The sequence below is a fragment of the Heliangelus exortis genome, chromosome 29 (assembly GCF_036169615.1).
Source record: "Heliangelus exortis chromosome 29, bHelExo1.hap1, whole genome shotgun sequence".
Taxonomy (NCBI): domain Eukaryota; kingdom Metazoa; phylum Chordata; class Aves; order Apodiformes; family Trochilidae; genus Heliangelus; species Heliangelus exortis.
The window spans coordinates 4449857-4470969 of NC_092450.1; the positions used below are offsets into that span (position 1 = coordinate 4449857).

General features: G+C 47.6%; 1 protein-coding gene across 2 annotated transcripts in view; it reads left to right on the forward strand.

Annotated features, from left to right (window-relative positions):
* Nucleotides 1-19531, forward strand: part of FBXL20 (F-box and leucine rich repeat protein 20) — a 34227-nt gene extending 14696 nt beyond the window's left edge. The window contains exons 3-16 of one of the 2 annotated variants that reach the window (XM_071728802.1): nt 4221-4275; nt 6558-6632; nt 7204-7298; nt 7747-7815; nt 7996-8091; nt 8443-8569; nt 10553-10627; nt 11955-12085; nt 13561-13621; nt 14125-14169; nt 15266-15322; nt 16370-16582; nt 16963-19285; nt 19412-19531. In XM_071728802.1, the coding sequence (XP_071584903.1) occupies nt 4221-4275; nt 6558-6632; nt 7204-7298; nt 7747-7815; nt 7996-8091; nt 8443-8569; nt 10553-10627; nt 11955-12085; nt 13561-13621; nt 14125-14169; nt 15266-15322; nt 16370-16582; nt 16963-17070 (1207 nt within the window). In that variant the 3' untranslated portion in view covers nt 17071-19285; nt 19412-19531. The remainder of the gene's footprint in view (nt 1-4220; nt 4276-6557; nt 6633-7203; nt 7299-7746; nt 7816-7995; nt 8092-8442; nt 8570-10552; nt 10628-11954; nt 12086-13560; nt 13622-14124; nt 14170-15265; nt 15323-16369; nt 16583-16962; nt 19286-19411) is intronic. The other variant, XM_071728803.1, reaches the window with a different exon arrangement.
* The last annotated feature ends 1582 nt before the right edge of the window (nt 19532-21113 follow it).

A 21113-nucleotide genomic window follows, 5' to 3' on the forward strand; every position in this document is an offset into this window, starting at 1 on the left:
GAAATGATCCTGAGTGGGACATCTTGGGCCAGAGGAGGTAGCTGGTGCTGAGGAAGGTTACTGGGCAACTGGAAAAGGATTTGTGGTGAGTAGGAGGGAAGATCCTGCACCAAGCAGGGAATTTCATCAGTGCAAGCCAAGTCCTCAGCAGCACACACACTGTTTTATCATTTTGTCACAAATGTTTTCTCATTTGAGTCTTGGTGTCACTCATCATCCTGACCTGCAGAGCACAGCAAGTGCTCAGGATCCTTGTGGGACCCTGACAAAATTGAGATGAAGTTTATAAATGTTAAAGTTCATAAGTAATGGTTTTGAGAGCTGGAATTCACTGTTAGCATACTGTGAAAATTAATTAGTGTGGATTGACAGTGCAGCCTTTGAAAGGGAAACTTGGATGCATTTATCTGCAGGAATCTCCTGTAAATGAGTGTCAGTGTCTACAAGACAAAGAGTTATGTGTGTAACAGTGCTGCTGTGTAATGTCTTGTTCTCTGGTTTGTTCATTCTGCAGATGGCATTGATGTCTCATGTGTGTGGTTGCAAAGTGGAAAGCTGTACTTGAGCAAAAGAAAGAGTAGGAGGGTATAAAAGGGGTGAACAGCAGCCTTTGTCACACCCCAAGATACAGAAATGTGCAGATCCAGTGACACTTTTTGCCTGGGAGGCTGGGGGGGAGGTGGAGAGTGCTTTGAGGAGCTGTCCCCAAAAGTCACCCCTTTAAATGTGTCCATGTCACATCCTGGGGTCCCCTGCCCCCATGGCAGTGATGTTTGTCCTGCATTTCCCTGAGAGCAGAACTTAAACAGAGCTGTCCTGGAGCACCTGGTTAGAGAAACCAACTGATGGGTCACAACTCCTTGTCCTGATGCCACCAGCCCTGCCTCAGCTTTGTCCCCTGCCAGCAGACAGCCCAGGAGCTCACACTTTTATCTGTGAGGGAACATTTACACCCCCAAAAACGAGCCAAACCAGCAAAAAAAGGAATTACCTTCACCACCCTCATTCATTGCCTGCTGCCAGCTGCTCTGTGGGCAGCATCTCGGTGACTCAAGGGTGAGTTTGTGGTCCCCATCAGCTGTGTCCCCAAAAGGGCCACCACATCCCAGTCTCCCCGTGCTGGTGCTCCCCATGCCCTGCTGGAAGGTCCATTCCATCCCTGAGGGCTGCCTGCACCTCCTGCTTTGCCTGGAAGCCAAACCCCAACCCCAGCCTGGCTTTCCTGGGGTTTCCTGGGTTTCCAGGGGTCTCTGCTGGGGTCCTGATGAAGTTTTGGCTCTTGGCTTGAGGTGGGGCTGCTGGGGAGCTGCTGGAGCTCATCTTTGCCTTACTGGTTCATGGGCAGGTCAAGCACTTGGCAGTTCTCTCCTGGGGTAAGCAGCTTTTGCTCAGTGCCACCTCCTGCTCAATGCCAGCCCCTTCCCAGCACCCCCAGGCACTGCCATGGGCTTTGCCATCTGACCTTCAAGCCCATGGGGATTTATCTCTCTCTGGGGACAAGGAAGCATTGGATGGGGGGGATGGGTACTGGAGAGGTGGCAGCAAAGCTGTGGGTTCTGCCCTGCAAACCCCTGAGCAGAATGTACCCTGGCTGGTGGGTCAGAGACAGACATTGATGGTGATAATTTTAGAAGGCTGGAGGTCTGAGCTTGGTCACCTCCAGGCCTGCAGCATCCAGGGATTTCATGAAAGTCTTGACCCTAATCTAATTAGAGAGGCAGTGGGAAAGTGAGGAGTGCTAGAAAACCCTGAGTGGATTAAGAGATTGAAACCTGAAAAATGCTCCAGCTCCAGCATGTTTCAGCTCAATTGGTGCTGGAGCAGTCAGGCAAAGCCCTAAAAGTGGTGAGTTTACTTTTTAGGGAAGTGATTTAATCTGCTGCAATACCAGACTTGGTTTAATTCCTGTTTGGAATACTTAGGCTGCCTTCACCCGTGATCACTCTTTGATGATGAAGTTCCTGGGGGATTATTTTCTTCCTGCCAGCTCTTCTGAAGAGTAAAAAGGCAAATGTAAGAGTACAGCAGTCAGGAAAACAGAAATTCTGTGTGCTGGGTGTGAAGCTGAACATCCCTGCAATGGCCCTTTTGGATGTGTTCAGGCAGAATTAGGAAAGCCTGCTGCTGCTTGCTCTTCTCTGCTTTCTTTCACCAAAGAAACTGAATCTGACAAGAGCAGCAGTTATTTTTGAAGGATTTGGTGCTTTGGAACAACTCCAACAGGAATTGTCCCTCCATTATTGAGAGGGGGTCTGGAGCTGACTGAATTAAGTTGCATCCGAATTTCCTGTCAGCCCAGTGTGTTTATTCCTTCTTGTCAAGTCCAGTTTTAATTGACCCATAACCTAACAGCCAGAATACATATTATTTCAAGTGAATATACAGAAGAGTTTTACTTTATTATTTTATTTAGTGGAGGTGCAGTTTGCTGAAGGAGACACAGGATTTGTCACCCATGCTGCTCGCCACCTGGGCAGCTTCTTTGTAGGGTTCTGTTGCTTTTTTTTTTTTTTTTTTTTTTTTTTAATTTTTCCTTATCAGCTCCTTGGAGAGGAAAAAGCTTTTCCTCAGGGCTGCTTTGGAAAACTCAGCTGGGGTGGTTGTTCCTGCAGGATTTTAGCTGTGCCCCTCCTGTTCCCTCCAGTTCGTGGGAAGCGCTGGAGCCGGTTCTGAAATGACCAAAATGCACAAGAGAGCTGCTGGAAAGAGTCATCCTTGCCTCTGATTCTGCTGAGTCATTGGCTGATAGTCTTGAACCAATGTGAGAGCAGCTCAGAAAACACTGGAAAATGCTCTTGAGCTTTTTCAGAGCCAAAGTCTCTCAGTCAGACAACAAAGGGGCTCCTGGCAGAGCTGGGAGGTGACCCCGGGAGGGGAGAGGGTTTGGGTTGATATCCCTTGTATTCCATGGGTTCAGTGGGAAGGGAGGAGCAGGAAGCAGGAAAGAATTTGACCAAGACCTACTAGCCCTGATAGATGGATGAGGTGGTTATTAATAGCCTGGGATTTCCACGGAGAAAGCAATTTTCATGGAACTCCAGCAGCCTTGTGTGGTTCCTGACCCAGCCGCCGTTCCCAGGGAGTTTGATCTTTTTTGCTCCTGTGATGGGAATCTAGGGTGAAAGTAAGAATTTTCCCCAGCTTCTCTCACTTCCCCAGGCTTTCCTTGTATTGTTGTACGTTGGTATTGTGCTAAAGAAATCCTCAGTGCTCCCCTACGTGCCTGAAGAAATGACATTTAATGCGAGGGGACGGTGCCTGTCAGAACTGCTGCTGCAGCCCGGGGGGTTCCCAGACACTGTCACAGTCTCTGCAGATGAACTTCACTTCCAAACCTCTTCCCTGGGTGCATCTCAGCGTGTCACTGGAAATTCTGTCTCGTGATGTGATGCATAAGGCACAGAGGAGAAGGATCTGGAACCAAACTCCCCGAATCTGGGTGTCTTTGGGCAGTGCAGAATCACTGAGTGTGTGACTGTCACAAGGGATCTCTCAGCCCTGTGCAGCCTTGCAGGTATCACTATCAACATCCTTTATCCCAGCAAATAGGGCAGCAACACCAGGGTGTTGGCCTGAGCCCTCGGGTGTGCCCTGGCAGAGGAATTCCCTACCACAGAGTGACCCCATCACCTCATCCTAAAACACCTCCTGGACACTGCCCTGACACAACCAAACAGCTCAGCTGGCTGGGCAAGTTGTTTGGTGGTGGTGCAGAGCAAAAATGTTCCTCCTGGCTCTGTGTTAGCAGCACTTTGTGGAAAATAAAAATTAAAAAAAAAATCATCCCTGCACTCATATCCCAGGCTGTGGCATGGATCTGGTCCCACAGCTTCCTACAATTCCAGCCCCTTCTTGCTGAAGGGGTTGGGGTTGTGCAGAGGCTGATCCCAACCTGAACCCTGCCATACCCTGGCAGCTGAGGATTTGACTGACAGTCCCTATCAGTGCCTGTTTTGATCAATAATTGTCCTGTTCCCTGTCAGTAAACAGGGGAAGGTGTGAGCTCAGTATTCCACAGTGGTTCAGGATCTGTGTTTTGCTGTCACTTGGTAACTGCTGGGTCTGCACTTCTTTTCACAGTCCAGCTTTCAACTGAATCACAAAGAAGTTTTGCTGTCTCCAGTCCTTTTTTTTTTTTTTTTTCCCCTTTCCTTTGTTTTCCATGTTCTCTTTGTTATAAATGTAAATAACTCACGAGGTGTCTTTTCCTTCTCTTCCAGAATTTTCTCTTTCCTGGATGTGGTCACTCTCTGTCGGTGTGCTCAGGTTTCCAGGGTAAGAACCTTCCTCCAGCCTCTTCTAACATGTCAAACCAGGAGGGTTTGTACCAGGGAGCTTTGTACAACCCAACCATTGTTATTTAGTGCCCTGTGCTAATGCCACAACACCAGAAGCTTCTGCTGGCAGCAGGGATGGGGACTCAAAGCTGGAATCCTGCTGTGCTGGTGTCCCCAGCCCAGGTTACCAGGGGGAGGTACCTGGCTTTTTGCCCAAGAACTCTCCAGGCAGCCTGGGTTGGTACAGGAGGTCTGTGCTGATGGAAATAACCAAATTTGGATGGGTCTAAAATGGCATCTTGGGGGTTTTGCTGGAGATACAGAAATTTTGGTTCATGAGGATGCTGCACAGTCAAGGGAAGTTCAACTTTCCTGCTCGGATGTAGTTGAAGGAAGCATGAGACAAAAAAAAAATAATAATAGAGTGTCTCTTTTGTTTAGGACTGGGTTTTTTGTTGGTTTTTTTTTTTCTTAAGTAGCTCATATTTTGTGGGCTTCAGCTAATGAAATCCAGCTTGGATTATTTGCTTGGGAAAGTTCCTCCAAGTGCAGGTCCAGCTGTCTGGAGCCAGGAGCTGTGTTCAGATTTGCCCTTCCAGTGTCTGATGAGGCATCCAGAGGAAGCATCACTGCAGCACCAGGGCAGGCAGAGGGGAAAATGTTTGCAGTGGTGGTCACCAGGCTGGCAGAGCCCATGCTGAGTGACACCTGGAGAAAAGTCACCAATTTTGGGTGCAAACTTGAGCCGTAACTTGTTTCACTCCTCAGCCTACGTAAGAATAAAAAAAAGCTTAAATCTTAATCTTGGCACTGAAAGATTAAGTGCCAAGAATCTTAATGGCACCGAAAAAGAACCTGTGTGGTGCTCTGGGTTTTAGTTGTCCTCCCATCTTCTCTGGATGACCAGAATGGCACTGAAAGAGCTGAAATTCACTGCTCCAGCGGAACCGTGACCAAACTGGGCTGGCAGAGAGCTTTGCCAATGTCAAGGTGTGCTCCCAGATCAGTCCCTGCCTCTGTTTGCAGAGTCCCCAGGGCATCTGGGAACACATCAGGCCCTGGGAAATGACTCCTGTACCCACCCAGAGCTACAGAAAGGCTGCCCTGGTGTTCCCTCCATCACACATTCAATTATGCTGTGCTAGAGCTTGCACCCACTGATGTGTTTCTTTTCCACTGATGTGTTTCTTTTCCACTGGAGCTATTAATTTTCTCATCAAACAGCAAAACAAACAGCCAAATGAGGGCTTAAAATGCAGGAAATCAATTAATGCTTTCAGTCCTGGTGGCTGTTATAAAAAGGCTTGCACAAGAACCAGGGTGTTGTGATGGGGTTGGAGCCTGGTGCATGGGTGAGATGTGGTGTAAAACCAGCCCTGGGTCCCTGCACATGAATGGTTATTATGAGATCTGGTGGTTTCATTTGCATATGTAATTAAAACGTGGAGCAGGGTGCTGTGCTGACAGCCTTTTGGATTCATCAAGGGCAGGATTAGTAACATTCAGTTCCTGGTTCTCATCTGGAGCATGAACCACGTGAGATTTTCCTGTCGTTTAAAAAAGAAAAAAAAAAAAAAAAAAGAGAGAAAAAATAAAATTTAAAAATAATTTAAAAATAAAGAGTGAAGTCAGAGGTAGTGAACACTGTCACTCTGTCACTCATGTGCAACAGCCTGGGCTTTTCAGAGCTTACAGAGCTTTGAATCTCTCCACTTTTGGGACCCAGCACCCCAAGCACCAAGCTGTGGAGCTGCCCTGACCCCACCTCTTGCTGCTGGGGGTGTGCAGGGTGACAGCCTGGCCCTCCCCTGGGGGATGTCACCCCAGAACCCTCCATCCCAGAGCCACCAGCTCCTCCACACCCTCAGATTGTGTCACTCCTCTTGCCAGTGCAGGTGCCTGGTTTAGGGTCTCCTTTGGGACTCACCCATGTCATGGGCTCCTTCATCTTTAGAGGATGCTGGCATCCTTGAAGGAAATGGTTTAGGGGATTAGATTCCAACCAGGACTGAAGATTCCCACATTCCAGCACTGCTCCATCTCCTGTCCTGGCCACCTCCAGTGGGCACCACATCCGTGCCACTTTTGGGGACTTTTGGGGACACTCTGAGGAAGTGGTTCTGGAAACTGCAGAGTTTTCTTTCTTGGCTGGGATTGTTGCTTTCACATTGTTGTTCCTGAAAGGCACAAACTCTCACTCTTGTCCCCACTGCCAGGTTTGGTTGTTTCATGTATTAACAACACATTTCCATATTTTTCCCTATTTTTCCCCTGATAAAGGCATGGAATGTTCTGGCCCTGGATGGCAGCAACTGGCAGCGAATTGACCTGTTTGATTTCCAGAGGGATATTGAGGTATAATTAAGTGACATACAAACCCATTTTTCTTCTTAAAATGTAATTACAGCCTAGAGTGGATTAATACTCCCAGAGTAACCCTTTTTACCATCTCTGGGGATAGAAATCATTAATTTCAGTTCTCCTTAGCTTCAGGGAGTCTTTAAAGTCTTGGCAATTCATTCAGCTTTTGAAAATGGCCAGAATTGGGTATCTGTATCAAAGCTTAAAGGTAGTAGTAGAAGGAAAGGGTTTTGTGTGTCTTCTGAGAAGTCAGTAGGGTAGGTGTCCACCAAGAAAGGTGGACATAGCACTGACTTGAGACCCTGGAGACTGAATGTCTTGTGAAAGGTGGCCTGGGATACACCTCTGCTTTCCTGTCTTTAATGGAGAAAAAATTGTTCCTTGTCTCTCCATCTTCAGAAGCTGAATAATTCTCTTTCTCCCTGCCTTAGATTATTACACTGGCATTTTTATTATTCTTAGTACTGTTTAACCTAGAATGACAAACTGTTAAATTTTTGTAATTCAGCTTTCTGAACGAGCAGTGACTGTTGGATTTTAATGCCATTCTTTCTGTCTCCAACAGGGCCGAGTGGTTGAGAATATTTCTAAAAGGTGTGGGGGCTTCTTGAGGAAGCTGAGCCTGAGGGGCTGCCTTGGAGTGGGAGACAATGCATTAAGGTGGTGCTACAGCTTCCTTCTGCCCTTCAGTGGGAGATAAAGAATGGAGTCAGTGTCTGCAACCACAGAGGACTCATTTATGGACACTCTAGGAACTGAGATATTTAACCTGGGTGTCAAACTTCAAGCATCGAGAGCAATAACGTAGAAGCCTTTTTAATTTCTCATTTTTTAGCCTCAGACAGGAGCCATTTTTCTCAGTTCCCATTAAAATAACACCAGCTGCTGTTACAGGCTAAGTGGTAACTGGTGCTGGATTACAGACTTTTGCCTTTACCCTGGGAAATCCCAAGGCAGGATATGGGGCAACATAAAATATTTGATTTACTTCTTAATTTTGCTTGAGACAGCTTTGTAAAATTGTATCTAATTATCCAGTTAAACGCTGTAAAACACCTGGAAATTTATTGCCTAGAAAACACTGAGTTTCCTCTTTTCTTTGATCAAGGACTTTTGCACAGAACTGCAGAAACATTGAAGTTTTGAACCTAAATGGCTGCACCAAGATCACAGATGCGTGAGTAACCTTCCCATCTCTGCTCCCATCCCCTTCTCCCTGTGCCCCAGCTTATATCCTCTGTCTCCTTTTCCAGGCCAGGCCAGGCTTGTGCATGTGGTAGAAAATGCAATGTTTGACACACCAAAAACCTGTGATTTCAGTCTGCTCCATGACTCTGTCTGCTCTGCTCTCTTCCAGCACGTGTACCAGCCTCAGTAAGTTCTGCTCTAAGCTCAGGCACCTTGATTTGGCTTCCTGCACCTCCATAACCAACCTGTCTCTGAAAGCACTGAGGTAGGAGTCAAAAACTCTGGAGTTTTGCTGGTGGGACCCCCTGTGTGCTTGGGAGGAGAGTGATGTGGGGAGAATTCAGGCATCCCCAGCAGAGCTCAGCATTCCCATCTCTGGGGTTGCAAGCAGAGGAGGAGGAGAACTCAGTAAAAGCTGCCTTCCACCTTGTTTGCATCCATCCCTCCTGCTGGTTCTTAGTGATAAAAGAAGAATTTCATTCTGCTGGAGGCTTGGAGGAGGGATTTTTGGGGAGGCAGAAGTCTTGCTCTGCATTTTGAGAGTTGGGGCTTGGAGTGGGATTTCTGCCCAAACCAAAGCCAAGTTTCCACCTGTTTTTTCCTTTCCCCTCCAAAGTGAGGGATGCCCACTGCTGGAACAGCTGAATATCTCCTGGTGTGACCAAGTGACCAAGGATGGCATCCAGGCCCTGGTGAGAGGCTGTGGGGGACTCAAAGCCCTGTTTCTGAAAGGCTGCACCCAGGTAAGGCTCCAGGCAGGGTCCTCATCCTGAGTACCAGCAGCTGCCTCCTTCCTGCTGGGACTGAGACTGGGGGGATGCAATCTGGTGGATTTTTCCTATTTCTAGAAATGTTGCTTTTCTGAAAATCACTCATAGGCTGCTTGCTGGAGATTAACTGCTTGTATTGAAATTCTTAAATAGCTTTGAGCTCAGCATGACCAGTGTGGGACAGTGAGCAAATTGCCCATCCAGCTGCAGAATCATCCTTCATTTTTCCCATGGGGAACACATTGAGCAAACTGTTTTAGAGCAGAGATAACTTTGTTATTCATGGCCATACCCATCCCTTTCTGAAGGCTCATAAAATTTTAGAAAGCAGGGCAGTGCTTTCATCTGCCCTGGCAGAATTTCCTCTCTGTGCTGTTTGGATCTTCTGCTTTCAAAAAAAAAAAGCCCCATGTGTGGGGGTCCTGCAGGAGCCATCCCTGCAGCTGGCCAGGAGCAGTTCCAGTCCCTCAAGTGGCTCCTGAGCTCTCACAGTGGATTTTGAAGAGGCTGCAGAGATTGTGACACTTGTACCTTGGAATATATCAGTGGTGCACTCAGTCTAAAGGAGGTTTTGCCCCCTTGTTACATTTTTTCTTATTTAGGCTGACTTCTTTTTTATCTTTACTGTCTTGTGAATCACTGAAAAGTTTGTGTTAAACACTTCCATGTGTTGCAGCCTCACTGAGCTGTATCAGTGATGGGCTGGGATGGAGGGAACATCAGCATGGAGCTCCTCTTAATGACCAAGAGCTCCTGGCAAAGCTGTTCCCAAAGAATGTGGGGAATAATTCTTGTTTTCCTTACTGACATGGGCTGGGCTCTTTTTTAATGCAGACAAAGAGGCTATAAAGAAGCAAACATTTAACTCAAGAGTCTTGTCCTTGAAAAAAGGAGAATAAACTGACCCCCCAGGAGCTGAAACCTGTGAGCCAGAGGCTCCTCAGAGTTCCAGAGCCTCAAGGTAGAGCTGAGGAATGATCTCTGCTCTGTTAGGTCCTTGTACCCAAACACTGACAGCACTCTTTTTTCTTTTTTTTTTTTTAAAGGTAGAAATGCCTTAAGGGTGAGTTAATAAGTGTCATTTTCTTATCTGCTGTGTACAGATAAACAGCTATTTTTTTAAATTTTATTTTGCAAAAATAAAATTGAAATAAAGTAAAACATATTTCTCCTGTGAATGGACACAGAAAAGTCCTGAAAGGTTGTTAGGACAAAGCAGGAATCCACTGTTGTGTCCTGTGAGCACAAGGAAGCCCAGCTGTAAGGGCTCTAGCCAGTAGTTTTTCTGAATTTATATATATTTATTTATATTATACTACTGGTGGCTTTTTTATACGTGAGGTGGGTATACATGGCTGCAAAAATGACTTGATTAAAGATCTAACAATCTCAGCCTATTTTGAGAATTCAGGTCATAGGAACAGCTTGAGTTTCCAGTAATTTATGGAGCTGTGAGTCCTATTGATGGCAGTGCCTCCTTGTTATCAATTGCTTGCCATCTGTTCCTATAGATTTAAGAATAGCAGGGTTTTTATCATCAGAAAGCAACCTGGGCACGGTTGTGCTCCTCACACTGAAAGAGCTTTTTGAGTTTTCCAGCATTGCAATAGAAAACCAGTGTTATTTATAGGCCCTCAGTAGTGAGGCATTGCCTTAATTCCTGTGAATTGGTGCTGATTTCACTGCTTGCTTTGTAAGAGAGGCATGTTGGGTCAGATGAGCTTTCCTGCAAATCAGTAGCTTGGTGTCCTGGGTTTTTGAACCCTGTTCCTGAAGTGATGGGGAGAAAAAAAGGCATTAAAAAAGGCACGGTGTGTGTTTTGAGACAGCAGTGCATTGCCCTCCTCCCTCAGAGCTGTAAGACCCACAGATGCTTTATTGGTTCCAAAGCTTTCTTTTGAAGATTTCCTGAAGTTTTAACAGGTTGCTTCACCCTCTCAATTTTTTTCTTTGCAGCTCGAGGATGAAGCTCTGAAATACATCGGTGCCCATTGTCCTGAACTGGTGACTTTAAACCTTCAGACATGCTTAGTAAGTAAAGCTGCCTCTGACTGCCCAGCTGAGCCATCGTGCTGCATTTTGAGGCCATTTCCAAGCAGAGAGGGATGTGGGGATGCTGCTCCCTCCCCACAGCATCCTCAGCACTGCAGGCAGAGCAGGGTTTGGTTTATGAGACTTTTTTTAAAATAGTTGATGTGAAGCAGCTTTTTCAGTAGCATTCAGGAATGCTGAATAAGCCCCCCCAAACAGGGTCACAGAATTCACTCTGTCAGAGTTGTTTGCTTGTCTCTCTGCCCTGCCCACAGGGCTTCCAAACTCATTTCCAGGACTAGCTGGAAAAATTCTTTCCATTGGGCTGGAGCATCCGTGCAGAGATCCAGGCAGGCAGCTCCTCTGCCCACTTTGTGAAGTTGAACCAAGTGCAGCTTCCCAGCAAAGAAAGGTTCTCCCCCTGTTCTTTTGCAGTGCCACAAACTCATATTTATGCCAAGAAATAAAAGGGAAGGAGCTCTTTGCACATCCAGTCTGTCCCAGGGAGGAACCCAACAGCCTCTTCCTTCTCCGTGCACTGGCAGGGGCTGCAGGGCTGCTCTGTCCCTGTCCCATTTCAGGAGCAGCTTCACCAGTTAGGAGACTGGCCAGAGACTGGTGCCCATCCATCAGAGACTGGGAGGAGCTGGAGTGTGGGCAAGTTCCAGGAAAAAAACCAAATAAGGTTCTTGGTTGCCTGCATTGAACACACCAAGTTCTGCTCAGTTTCTTGCTCAGTTTCTGTTCCATCTCCCTCCAGTGTTTGGGCTCTCAAGCCCCCAGAGCTGGGATTTACTGGTTTGAAGTCAGTCCTGAGGCTGGGGCTGTTCTGGAGCCCTGGAGTCTGATGGCACAGAGCAGCCAGACCCCTCTGAACACCTTGGGGTGAATTTAAGGGGATTTGGGCTGCAGATCTGCCTCTCACCATGCAGGTTTTGATCCCAAACAACTTAAGTGTATTTTTTAAAAAGCTGTGAGAGAAAACAACCTGCTACTGCTGCTTTTGGGGGTCACTTTCTCATCTTGAGTTTCAGCCAAGGGCTTTCCTGGGCAGGCACCCCCAGGAGGATGCTGCTCCTGTGCCATCCCTGTGGCTCCCATGGCCCCAGCTCAGGGACATTTCCCTGCCTGTGGAATCACTTTCAGAATGGTCACAAGTCACTTCCACGGGGCTCGTCCTGGTTCAGCTGCCCCAGTGCAAAAATTGGAAGACATTTCTGGGTTGAAAGCATCATGACCTGGGTTTCCTGAGAAGGAAAATCTGCAGAGCCTTTCACCTCCACCTCCGTTGTTATGGCTTGTGATGTTGTTATTGTTTTTCTTGTAGCAAATAACAGATGATGGTCTCATTACAATATGCAGAGGATGCCACAAGTTACAATCCTTGTGTGCTTCAGGCTGCTCTAACATTACAGATGCCATCCTGAATGCCCTGGGACAGAACTGCCCCAGGCTTAGGTAAGTTGGCCCTGCAGAGTGACCCCAACCCCAGTGACCCCAACCCCAGTGACCCCAATCCCAGTGACCCCAACCCCAGTGACCCCAACCCCAGTGCCCCATTGCATGCTGAGCAAAGGATCGTGGTGACATGGCCCTGTCATCCTTGGAGCTGCTTTAGACTCTGAAAGTCTAAAATCTCTTTATCACAGGGATTTTTTTTCCCAGGTTTTAGCTGTGGGGTGCTCGTAGTTTTGCCCAAATTTCTGGTTTCTGAAGCTGTGTGAGTAAAAGAGTTGTAAAAGGGCTCCCTGCCATGGTGCTGCACACTCAGGAGCAGCCTCCTTTTACACCGTGGTGTAGCTACTTTTGTTCTTTTGTGCAAACAGCAGTTGAGGTCAGGTTACTTTGTCCTGAGAACTGAAAATGCATTTAAACACCATTGTTTCACTTGACATGTGACATTAGCAGGGTTTTCATCATGATTTTCTAGCAGAAGGAATTGTGTAAGCTTTCACTCTGAGTGGGCTCCCAGCCACATCTCTCCACGTGCTTGCTTTTTTCTTTTTTTTTTTTGCCTTTTTTTTAGGGCTTTTTAAATTATTATTAGGACAAGTTATTCCAGGAAGACTTCACTATAATTCAGAAACTGGCTGGGTGCAGGAAGAAGTTTTATTTCCTGACATCTCTAACAGCTGAGCAGCCTGTTTTAAATGGCATAAAAAGCCTGTTTTCCAGGGATAAAGAAACCACCCCTGTTTTCTGTGCTCAGTTTATTTAAAGAAATTGGGGTCCAAAGTGCAGCACTGGATAGAAACCAGTTTTGAAAGAGGAAGGGAAAACTCCATTTCCAAATGGTTTCTGTGCTGGTGTTCAGCTGCTCTGCCAGCATCCAGCTCCATGCACTGTGGGCAGTTTTTATTTGCATAAAACAAATTTTGCAAGGCAGATAAAACATAGATAAGTGCAGATATATAAAAGCAGATAAATCTGTTGACATTGTGAAGCAGCAGCTGCCAGAAAAAAATGACCTCTTGTCCCAGAAGCAAGCAGGTCACCTCTTAGAAGACCTCAGGTTCTTCTCTCATGGCATCCAACCTTTTTTTCTTCCATGCCAGGTGGTCCTGTGTGACACCCTGAGAGCTGTGGTGGGGGTGGAACCCAGAGGAGGTGCCATGGGGAGGTTGTGGGGTGCCCAGCAGTGAATGAAGGTGGTTAAGAAATCCTTAGTGGGATCACTGGTGGGATTGGAGCTCCCTGCCCCGTGGTGGGATGCATGACCCTGGGCATTCCCTTTTAGCCTGATTCCTTTATTTTATTTTTTTCCCTGTGACCTACACTGAGGTGCAGAGGGTGGATGCTGTGTGCAAAGTCTCTTCTCAGGCAGCACAGCCTAAACGGGGTCAGATTTTTCTGGGTTGCTGGAAGCTTTTACTGAAACACTCTGCAAAGCAAAAATGACTCCACCATGGTTATTATAAATTCTTTCTGTGCAGAATATTAGAAGTTGCAAGGTGTTCTCAGCTAACAGACGTGGGCTTTACCACTCTAGCTAGGGTAAGTGCTCATCACTGCCCCTTCATCAAGTGTCTTTGCTTTTTCCTGATCAATAACAACCAACATTGAATGTAGATTTGAATGTAGATTTTTAAAAAATAATTTTGCTATTGACGTGGGAGTGGAAGCTGTCACAAAAATTGGGTTGTGTGTAATCTTTGGCATTGTCCTGGCCCACAGGATGTGCATCCAAACTACTCCAGAGTCACAGACTTTACTGGTTGGTTTTTTCTAGATGTTCTATACAGCTGACCCTAACTTTAACCTCCCTTACTTCCTCTGAATAAAAATCCTCAGTGTCTTTAAATGAGTGAAATGGCTAAATTTCCTTTACTATACCTTGTGGTGCTCTTAAAGAAGCAGTAAAGCATCCTTTTAGTCATGATGTTTTGTGGAGAAAATACCCTGCATTTTTACAAAGGACTCTTCTCTTGTATTGTGTTTATATTTGCTGGCTGAACTTTGCACTTAGTTTGTGTGTTGGATCTTTTCTTTGTTCCCAGAACTGCCACGAGCTTGAAAAAATGGACCTGGAAGAGTGTGTCCAGGTAGGAGGTGCCACCTCTGGCTGCCACTTCTTTTTTTTTTTAGCACAGTGTGGAAAGATCATGGAAAAGCAGATTGACTCAGGATTTGATTTAGAATCCTGAGCAAGAAATCAGATATATTTGGATAAGATAATGCTGCTTGTGTAGCTTGATCTTTTGTTCATATTTCCTAGTGATGAATGCTGCTGTAAATGAAATATTTAATAGTTGTGTCCTGAAGGTCTTGTAAGAGATGTGTGAGGGGCACAGGACAAAGTCCCTGTCCATAAACCAAGGGAAGGTTTGTGCTACACAAATTGCTACAAATTTAGGGCTCCCACAGTCCTGTAGGATCTGTGCCATGAGCTGATAACCATTCCAGAGGGGCATTTGCAGGGGCAAACAGTTGAATTTCCCCATGAAAAAGTCTCTCACCCTAAGGATAGGTTGGAAATTAATTCAGAGGAAGACAGTGGAGATAATAGGGTTTTGCTTCCTGCCATGGGGACAGCAGGACCCTGGTGTTCTGCACTTCCTGATGTTTCCAGGGCAGAAATTCAGGAGCTCACCAGAGGAAATGACAATAGTCCAGACAGGAAGTGATTTAAAGTTAACCCAAAAAAAGAAGGAGCAAAATGAGGCTGTGTCCTTGGCCTGGCTGCACTGAACAAAGAGAGCCCAGCAAGTTCCCTTCTGGATGCTTTAAATCAGAAAGACATTGAGTGGGTTTCTGTCTTCCTGAAGAATGAAGAGGAACAGGGGGTGGGGGTCTGAACACCCCTTGTGCTTCCAGAGCCAAACATTGAGGAGACACTGGGGTGTTGAAGAGCTCTGCTCCCTTCCTTCTTTGAATTGTGAGCTTATTCCATGGGAGCTGCTTAAGGGAGTGCAGGGAAACAGCAACATTTCTGCCATTTCTGTAAATGGGGTGGAAAAATCTGTACATCTGATTTGGTCACATGGGAGATGAGTTCCTGAGTTCCTCAGGAGAGTGGCTGTGGGGAGCAGTGTCCTGGATTGGGGACAAGTTTGCAGTTTTTCTCTTGCAGGGGGGAAGAACATCCTTGTGCAAAGCACCCAGCATGAAAGGGCTGTTTCTGTTTTTTTCCCCCTCCAGATAACAGACAGCACATTAATCCAGCTTTCCATACACTGTCCACGGCTTCAGGTTCTGGTGAGTGTCAAAAGTGAGACTTTGAGCATTTTCTTTCTCTAAACAAAGAGATTTTAAGCCCTGCCTGTGGGGATTTGTCTCTTTGACTTCATAGATGTCTTGTGAAGGCTTGGAAGAATTGGGATAGAAACTTGACCCTGAAGAACCCATTGTCCCTCCCCTACTGCTAACACTAATCCTGTGCCAGGCACCCACAGCTGCCTGAAAATGAGTTCTAGGACACTGGATTCTCCTGGTCCCAGCCTCTGGCTGTGTGCAGCAAGCCAGACAAAACCTGTCTGCAATCTGGGCTGTCAGGGCATCTGTAGGAGAGGAGACTGGAGCCCTTCTCACCTGTAGTGTGGAGCTGGGCAACCACGACCTAGAAAGGTTGCTGGCTCTGGCAAGGAATGTTCTTCTTGGTCTCGATTTCTGGGATTTCAGTCTGAGTCTCCTCTGGATCCCTTTTTGTACTGCTCCACTCTCATCATGGAAAAACCTGGCCTGGGAGGTGGGGGGATGCAGTGGGTGGGTTCTCCTGAGCAGCCATCCCTGCTCTGCCACTCAACAAACCAACAGGGTGATGCCAGCTCAAGCCCCACTTCCTCCTCAAGAGCTTCTAAGATGCAGCCCCACCAAAAAAAAAATGTTTAAAAAAATCACCAAGTAGGTGGTGATGTCTTGGTGTCCTCCTGCTGGTTCTGGGACCCGGTGGGAGGGTCCTTCCCTCCATGTGTAAGGCCACGAATTTTACAAAGGTGTTTTTTTCAATAGCAGGGGTATTTCTTTTATTTCTGTGCTGTCCTCCTGGCCCTGTGGGTCTCCTCTCTCAGCAGCTGCCTTTCCCCTTCCCTTCCAGCTTTGGGTTTTCCCCTTGCAGGCACCTTGGCCATTGGGATTCCAGCCCGACGCTTGGAATCCAGGGAGCAGCAGTGGCTTTGGGGCAAGGAGAGCTTCAACCTCTGCCCAAAACCCCAGTGTGGCAAACGTGGGGGGCAGCTCCTCCCTCACCCCCCAGTGTCCCCAGGCAGGGGATCAGCTTCCCTAACGTGCTGTGTTTGGGTGCAGAGTTTGTCCCACTGTGAGCTGATCACAGACGATGGGATCCGTCACCTGGGGAACGGCGCCTGCGCCCACGACCGCCTGGAGGTGATCGAGTTGGACAACTGCCCCTTGATCACAGATGCTTCCCTGGAGCACCTGAAAAGCTGCCACAGCTTGGAGAGGATAGAACTCTACGACTGTCAGCAAATCACCCGGGCAGGGATCAAGAGACTCAGGGTAAAGGGAATCAGTGAAAACCCCGCTCAGGGCTGCGGCTTGATCCAGGGAGAGGAGGGAGGGATGAGGGTTTGTGCATCCCATGAAGACCCATGAAGGGTCCTCATGGGGTGCTGCTGGTTCTTAAAAAGTGCTGTGAGAACCATCGTGTGCTGCTGGTTCTTAAAAAGTGCTGTGAGAACCATCGGGTGTGAGATTGGGAAGATTGGGTTGGCAGGAGGTGGGAGGGATGGAGGGGAGGTGGTGGCTGTGTCACTGGGAGTCTGGCTCTGGGGTTTGTGCCTCTGTTTAGAAGAGAAGTGAAGCAGGGCTGGCTGGGGCTCTGTGGCTCTCACTTTTCTCTCTGTGTCACTTCTCACCTCGGTGTTTTCTCTTTCCAGACCCATTTACCCAACATTAAAGTCCACGCCTACTTCGCGCCTGTGACTCCACCTCCCTCGGTCGGGGGCAGCCGGCAACGCTTCTGCAGATGCTGCATCATCCTATGACCCTGGAAGGGGTCACCCCTGCAAACTGAGTATTTAATTTACACCTGTAGAGTTATGGTGGACACCAGTATCTCCAAGGAAAGCGATGCCAGTCTCCTTTGGGAGGGCCAGAGAGCAGGAGGTGGTGTGGGACCCCCCTAACCACCCCTGCACCTTACATATCCCACCCCTTCCAGCAAACTGATGAACTTGGCAGGCTGGGAGCTGGAGCTGGGCTGGCTCTTTTCCCCGTAGGTGGAATTGGTGTAATCCTGAACCATTCCTACTGGGCATGCTCAGATAAAACCCATGCGGTAAGGAGGGGGAGGGTTTTGGTTTTGTTTTGTTTTTTTTTTTTTGTTTTGTTTTTTGCCAACCCAGGATGCCCTGGTTCCTGCTGCTGAGGTTGGAGTAGTAACAGGAATCCTTTGAGAGGGGGAGAGGAAAGGAACATGCTTTAACCCTGCACCCGTTGGCCAGAAGAAACAAAAACAACAAAAAACCCCGAACCTGAAAATCCCAACAAAATGGGGTTATTTTGGTGGTTTTTTTTTTTTTTCTTTTTTTTGTGTGTGTGTCCGTTTTTCAGTGAGGGAATGAAACAGCAGCTGTTGTGAGCCACAATTTTCTTGTGCTTCTCTGCTTCCTGTTCCTTGCTGACCACCCTGAGCATGCTCACAGTGAAGGTTCAGCTGTTTCTTCTGTGTTCTGTAGCATCCAGCTCGGAGGCTGCCGAGGTTGTTGTGATATAGCTTGAAATCTGTAATGTCAGGCTCAAGTTTTTTTACCCTCCCTACATCCTGCTTTTGGTTGGGTTTTTGGTTTTTTTTGTTTGTTTTTTTAATATTTCTAATTCAGTAATTCTTTGAGATTTACCAAGCAAAAAAGAGATGAATTGGTAATTTAAACTTACCAAAAAAAAAAAAAAAAAAAAAAAAAAACCTGGAAACCTGAGCCTGGAATAACCCACTGGGAAGATTTTTAAATGGGAAGTGAGCTGCACTACAGGCTGGGCTCTTGGAGGCTTCTTGGCCTGTTTTTTACCCGTGCTAGGGTGTCCCAGTTTGTATTTCAGTTTTTATCCCAGTGACAAAAATATAACTCTTGATATAGGGAAACAGTTGTAGTCTCTGTTCCAGTGACTCTCAAGTCCTCCTGTCCTTTCCCTCTGACCCCTCACCCTGCCCCTGAGGAAAAGCAAATTAGAATCAATTTTACTCCTTGCCCTGCTCACCAAATCCCAAAGAGGCAGCGGGAGGAGCAGCAGGGGTGTAAAACACCCTCAGGAATTGTCACCTTTTCCTACACCCAGGTGTGAGCTCTGGGGGATGCTCTGACTCTGGCACCTTCTGCAGGTAAGTGTCTTGCCCAGAAGAGGAACCATGGGGATGAGCTGGGGGTTTGCTCCTCCCCCAGCTTCAGGGGAACGTTCACAGCAGTTGGTTTGGGGCCATTTCAGGCAGGATTAGCCCAGGTGCTGCCCACAGCCCTGGGAGCTCCAGTTGAAAAAACCTGAACAGATGCCAGGGGTGTAATGGGGCAGAACTGGGGCAGACCCTAAGAGGTTGGTGGAGGATGAGCTGGGGTGGAAGTGCTGCCAACTCCTCCACACAGCTCTAGGGATGCTTCTCATCCTCCAGGGGATGTGAAGCTGAAGAACTTTCTGCTGGGGGGACACAAGGAATGCTTTGGGTGAGAGGCCCAGGGGGTTTTTGGTGGTTTTATTTTTTTTTTTTCCCCTGTGGGTTTGCTTCGAGGCACTTCCCACCCCTCTTCCCCCTGCCTGAGCTGCTCAGGCAATCAGGAGGTTGCTGAGTGCCACCCAAGCTCTGTCCCCTTCATCTGCAACCTCAGATTTCCCACCCCATCTGTGTATGCTTAGCCAAGTCTTGCAGCTGCAGAGTCTGCTGGGAGGAACTGTGCTGTGGTTAAAAGGATACTGTCAATTCCTTGCCTGTAGAGAGCTTTTAATCCCTTATATTTATTCAAATCCTCTTTAGCACCATGGATTCTCTCTCTCTCTCTCTCTCCTCAACGAGCACGTTCCTAGGCTTCATCTGCAGAGCTCCTTTCCCCCCATGTGCAGGGTGGCAGAAGATAAAGGTGCTTCCCAAGGTGCCAGGCTGACCCAAAGGGGGGGTGTGGGCAGCACCCCCAGGAATTGCACAGCTCTGGAAAACACTTGGTGCAGCTGATGCTGTGGCAGGGGAGAGCTAAAATGGATTTGCAAGCCAGGGTGTGTAGCTGGATGACAGATTTCCTTGTAACAGAGTGGAGTTTTCAAGGGGAAAACTCAAGAATACAGAACCCAAAGCATTACTTTATTTTTTTTTTTTTTTTAATTTTTATTTTTTCCAAACAGGGTGACAGCATTAAAGTAGCTCAAACTACTTGACAGTGTCCTTTTAAGTCAATTATCCGTCTTCAAATGGACTCTTCCTTATGTTTGTATTTATAAATACCAATAAACACCATTTTCCAAGCTGTGTCTCACTAGAAAAATAACTTGGTAGAGCAAAAAAAAAAACTTTCTGTCTGTGGCAGGGGGCTGGGAATGCTGCGGGGGGAGAGGTGAGGGGTTGATCCAGTGGCTGCAGACAGGGAGGGCCCAAGGAAGGGCTTTGTTGTGTCCTTTTTTTGGGGGGAAAGTGATGCAAAATGCTGGCTCTGCTGATGGGAGGTTGGGTGAAGAGAACCCCTGACTGAACATCAATTTACAGAACTCTTGTGCCAAATGGTTCTGGTCCAGCCCCTGCTGGATCAGCTCCCGGGGTAACCACCCTGAGCCCTTCTCCAGGCTCTTTTCCCCTTCCCTCAAAACCCAGGCTCCCCCCAGCCCCCCGAGATGCCTCTGCAGATGTTCCCAGTGTATTCCCAACGGGAAAAGCCACGGTTTGTGGACCCTGGGACCCTTTCAGCACCTCCCATGGTGCAGCCCCCCCAGAGCTGCCCCATCCAGCACCTTCTTGGGGAGCAGAGGGTGCAGAGCCAAGGGACAGCTCCAGGGAAACCTCCTGGGGTAGTGCTGGGGAGGTGTGAGGGGATCGAATACAACCAAAATCCAGTTTTTTCTGGTGTTTTCAGGCACACAACATCAGTTCTCTGCCTGCTCCCCACCAGGCCAGGGCAGGTGTAACACTGGTGCAGTCGTGACATAGAACAAAACTTTTTAACAAATTCCCATTTTCTAAACGTTACTGTAATTTCCTTTTTTTTTTTTTTTTTTTGGTGTTGTGGTTTGGGGGTCAGAGTTTGGTTTTTTTTTTTTTTCTTTTGGTGGGTATGACAAGGTTCTTCACTGCAGTGTAGTGGGAGTGTGCCCCAAAAATGAGCTTTAGAAGACCTAAAGGAGGGTTGGGTGATGGTGTGGGGGGGGTGTTTTTAGGTGGTTTGTTGTTTTTTTTTTTCATTTTTGCTTTATTTTCTGGCATCCAAGTGACCTGGCTGCTGTTTCTCTTCCCTCGTGGTGCTGGAGCCTGGCCCTGGCAGGTGCTGAGGTCCTGGTGCTGCAGCTCAGGGACTTCCAAGGGGACAAAAAAAAAATATTGGGGGGAGAAGCCACTTTTCCTTTTCCTCTGCTCCTGCCCTCCCGTGCCCCCCAGGGCTCCAGTCCAGAGGGGACATCTCAGCTCCATCAGGTGCCACCTCCCCTGTCCCCAAGGGGTTGGCAGAGCTGTCGGTCCCTGCTCTCCCAGTGCTTCCACAAGGGTGGATTTTTGGGGATTTTTTTTTTTTTAAAGAGATGAAGACATCATCCCCTGCTGTCACACACCAAGCTGGCTCCGAGCTCCCTTCTCCTTCCCCCCATCCCAGCTCTTCCCTCCTAACCCGGGATCTGCACCCCCTGGGTCTCCCCTTTCCCCAGACCCCTTGCTGGGGGGCAGGATGGGTCCCCTCGGTATTTTTGACACCTTTTTAACCTCGGGTGGGCTCACGGTGTCTGTTGGGAATGATGTGCTGGACTGGGGAGCTGGAACCTTGTCATACACTCCCTTGGTTATATATATATATAAATTTATGGGTATATATATATATATATATAGCAGAGAGAGAGCTGTAAAATC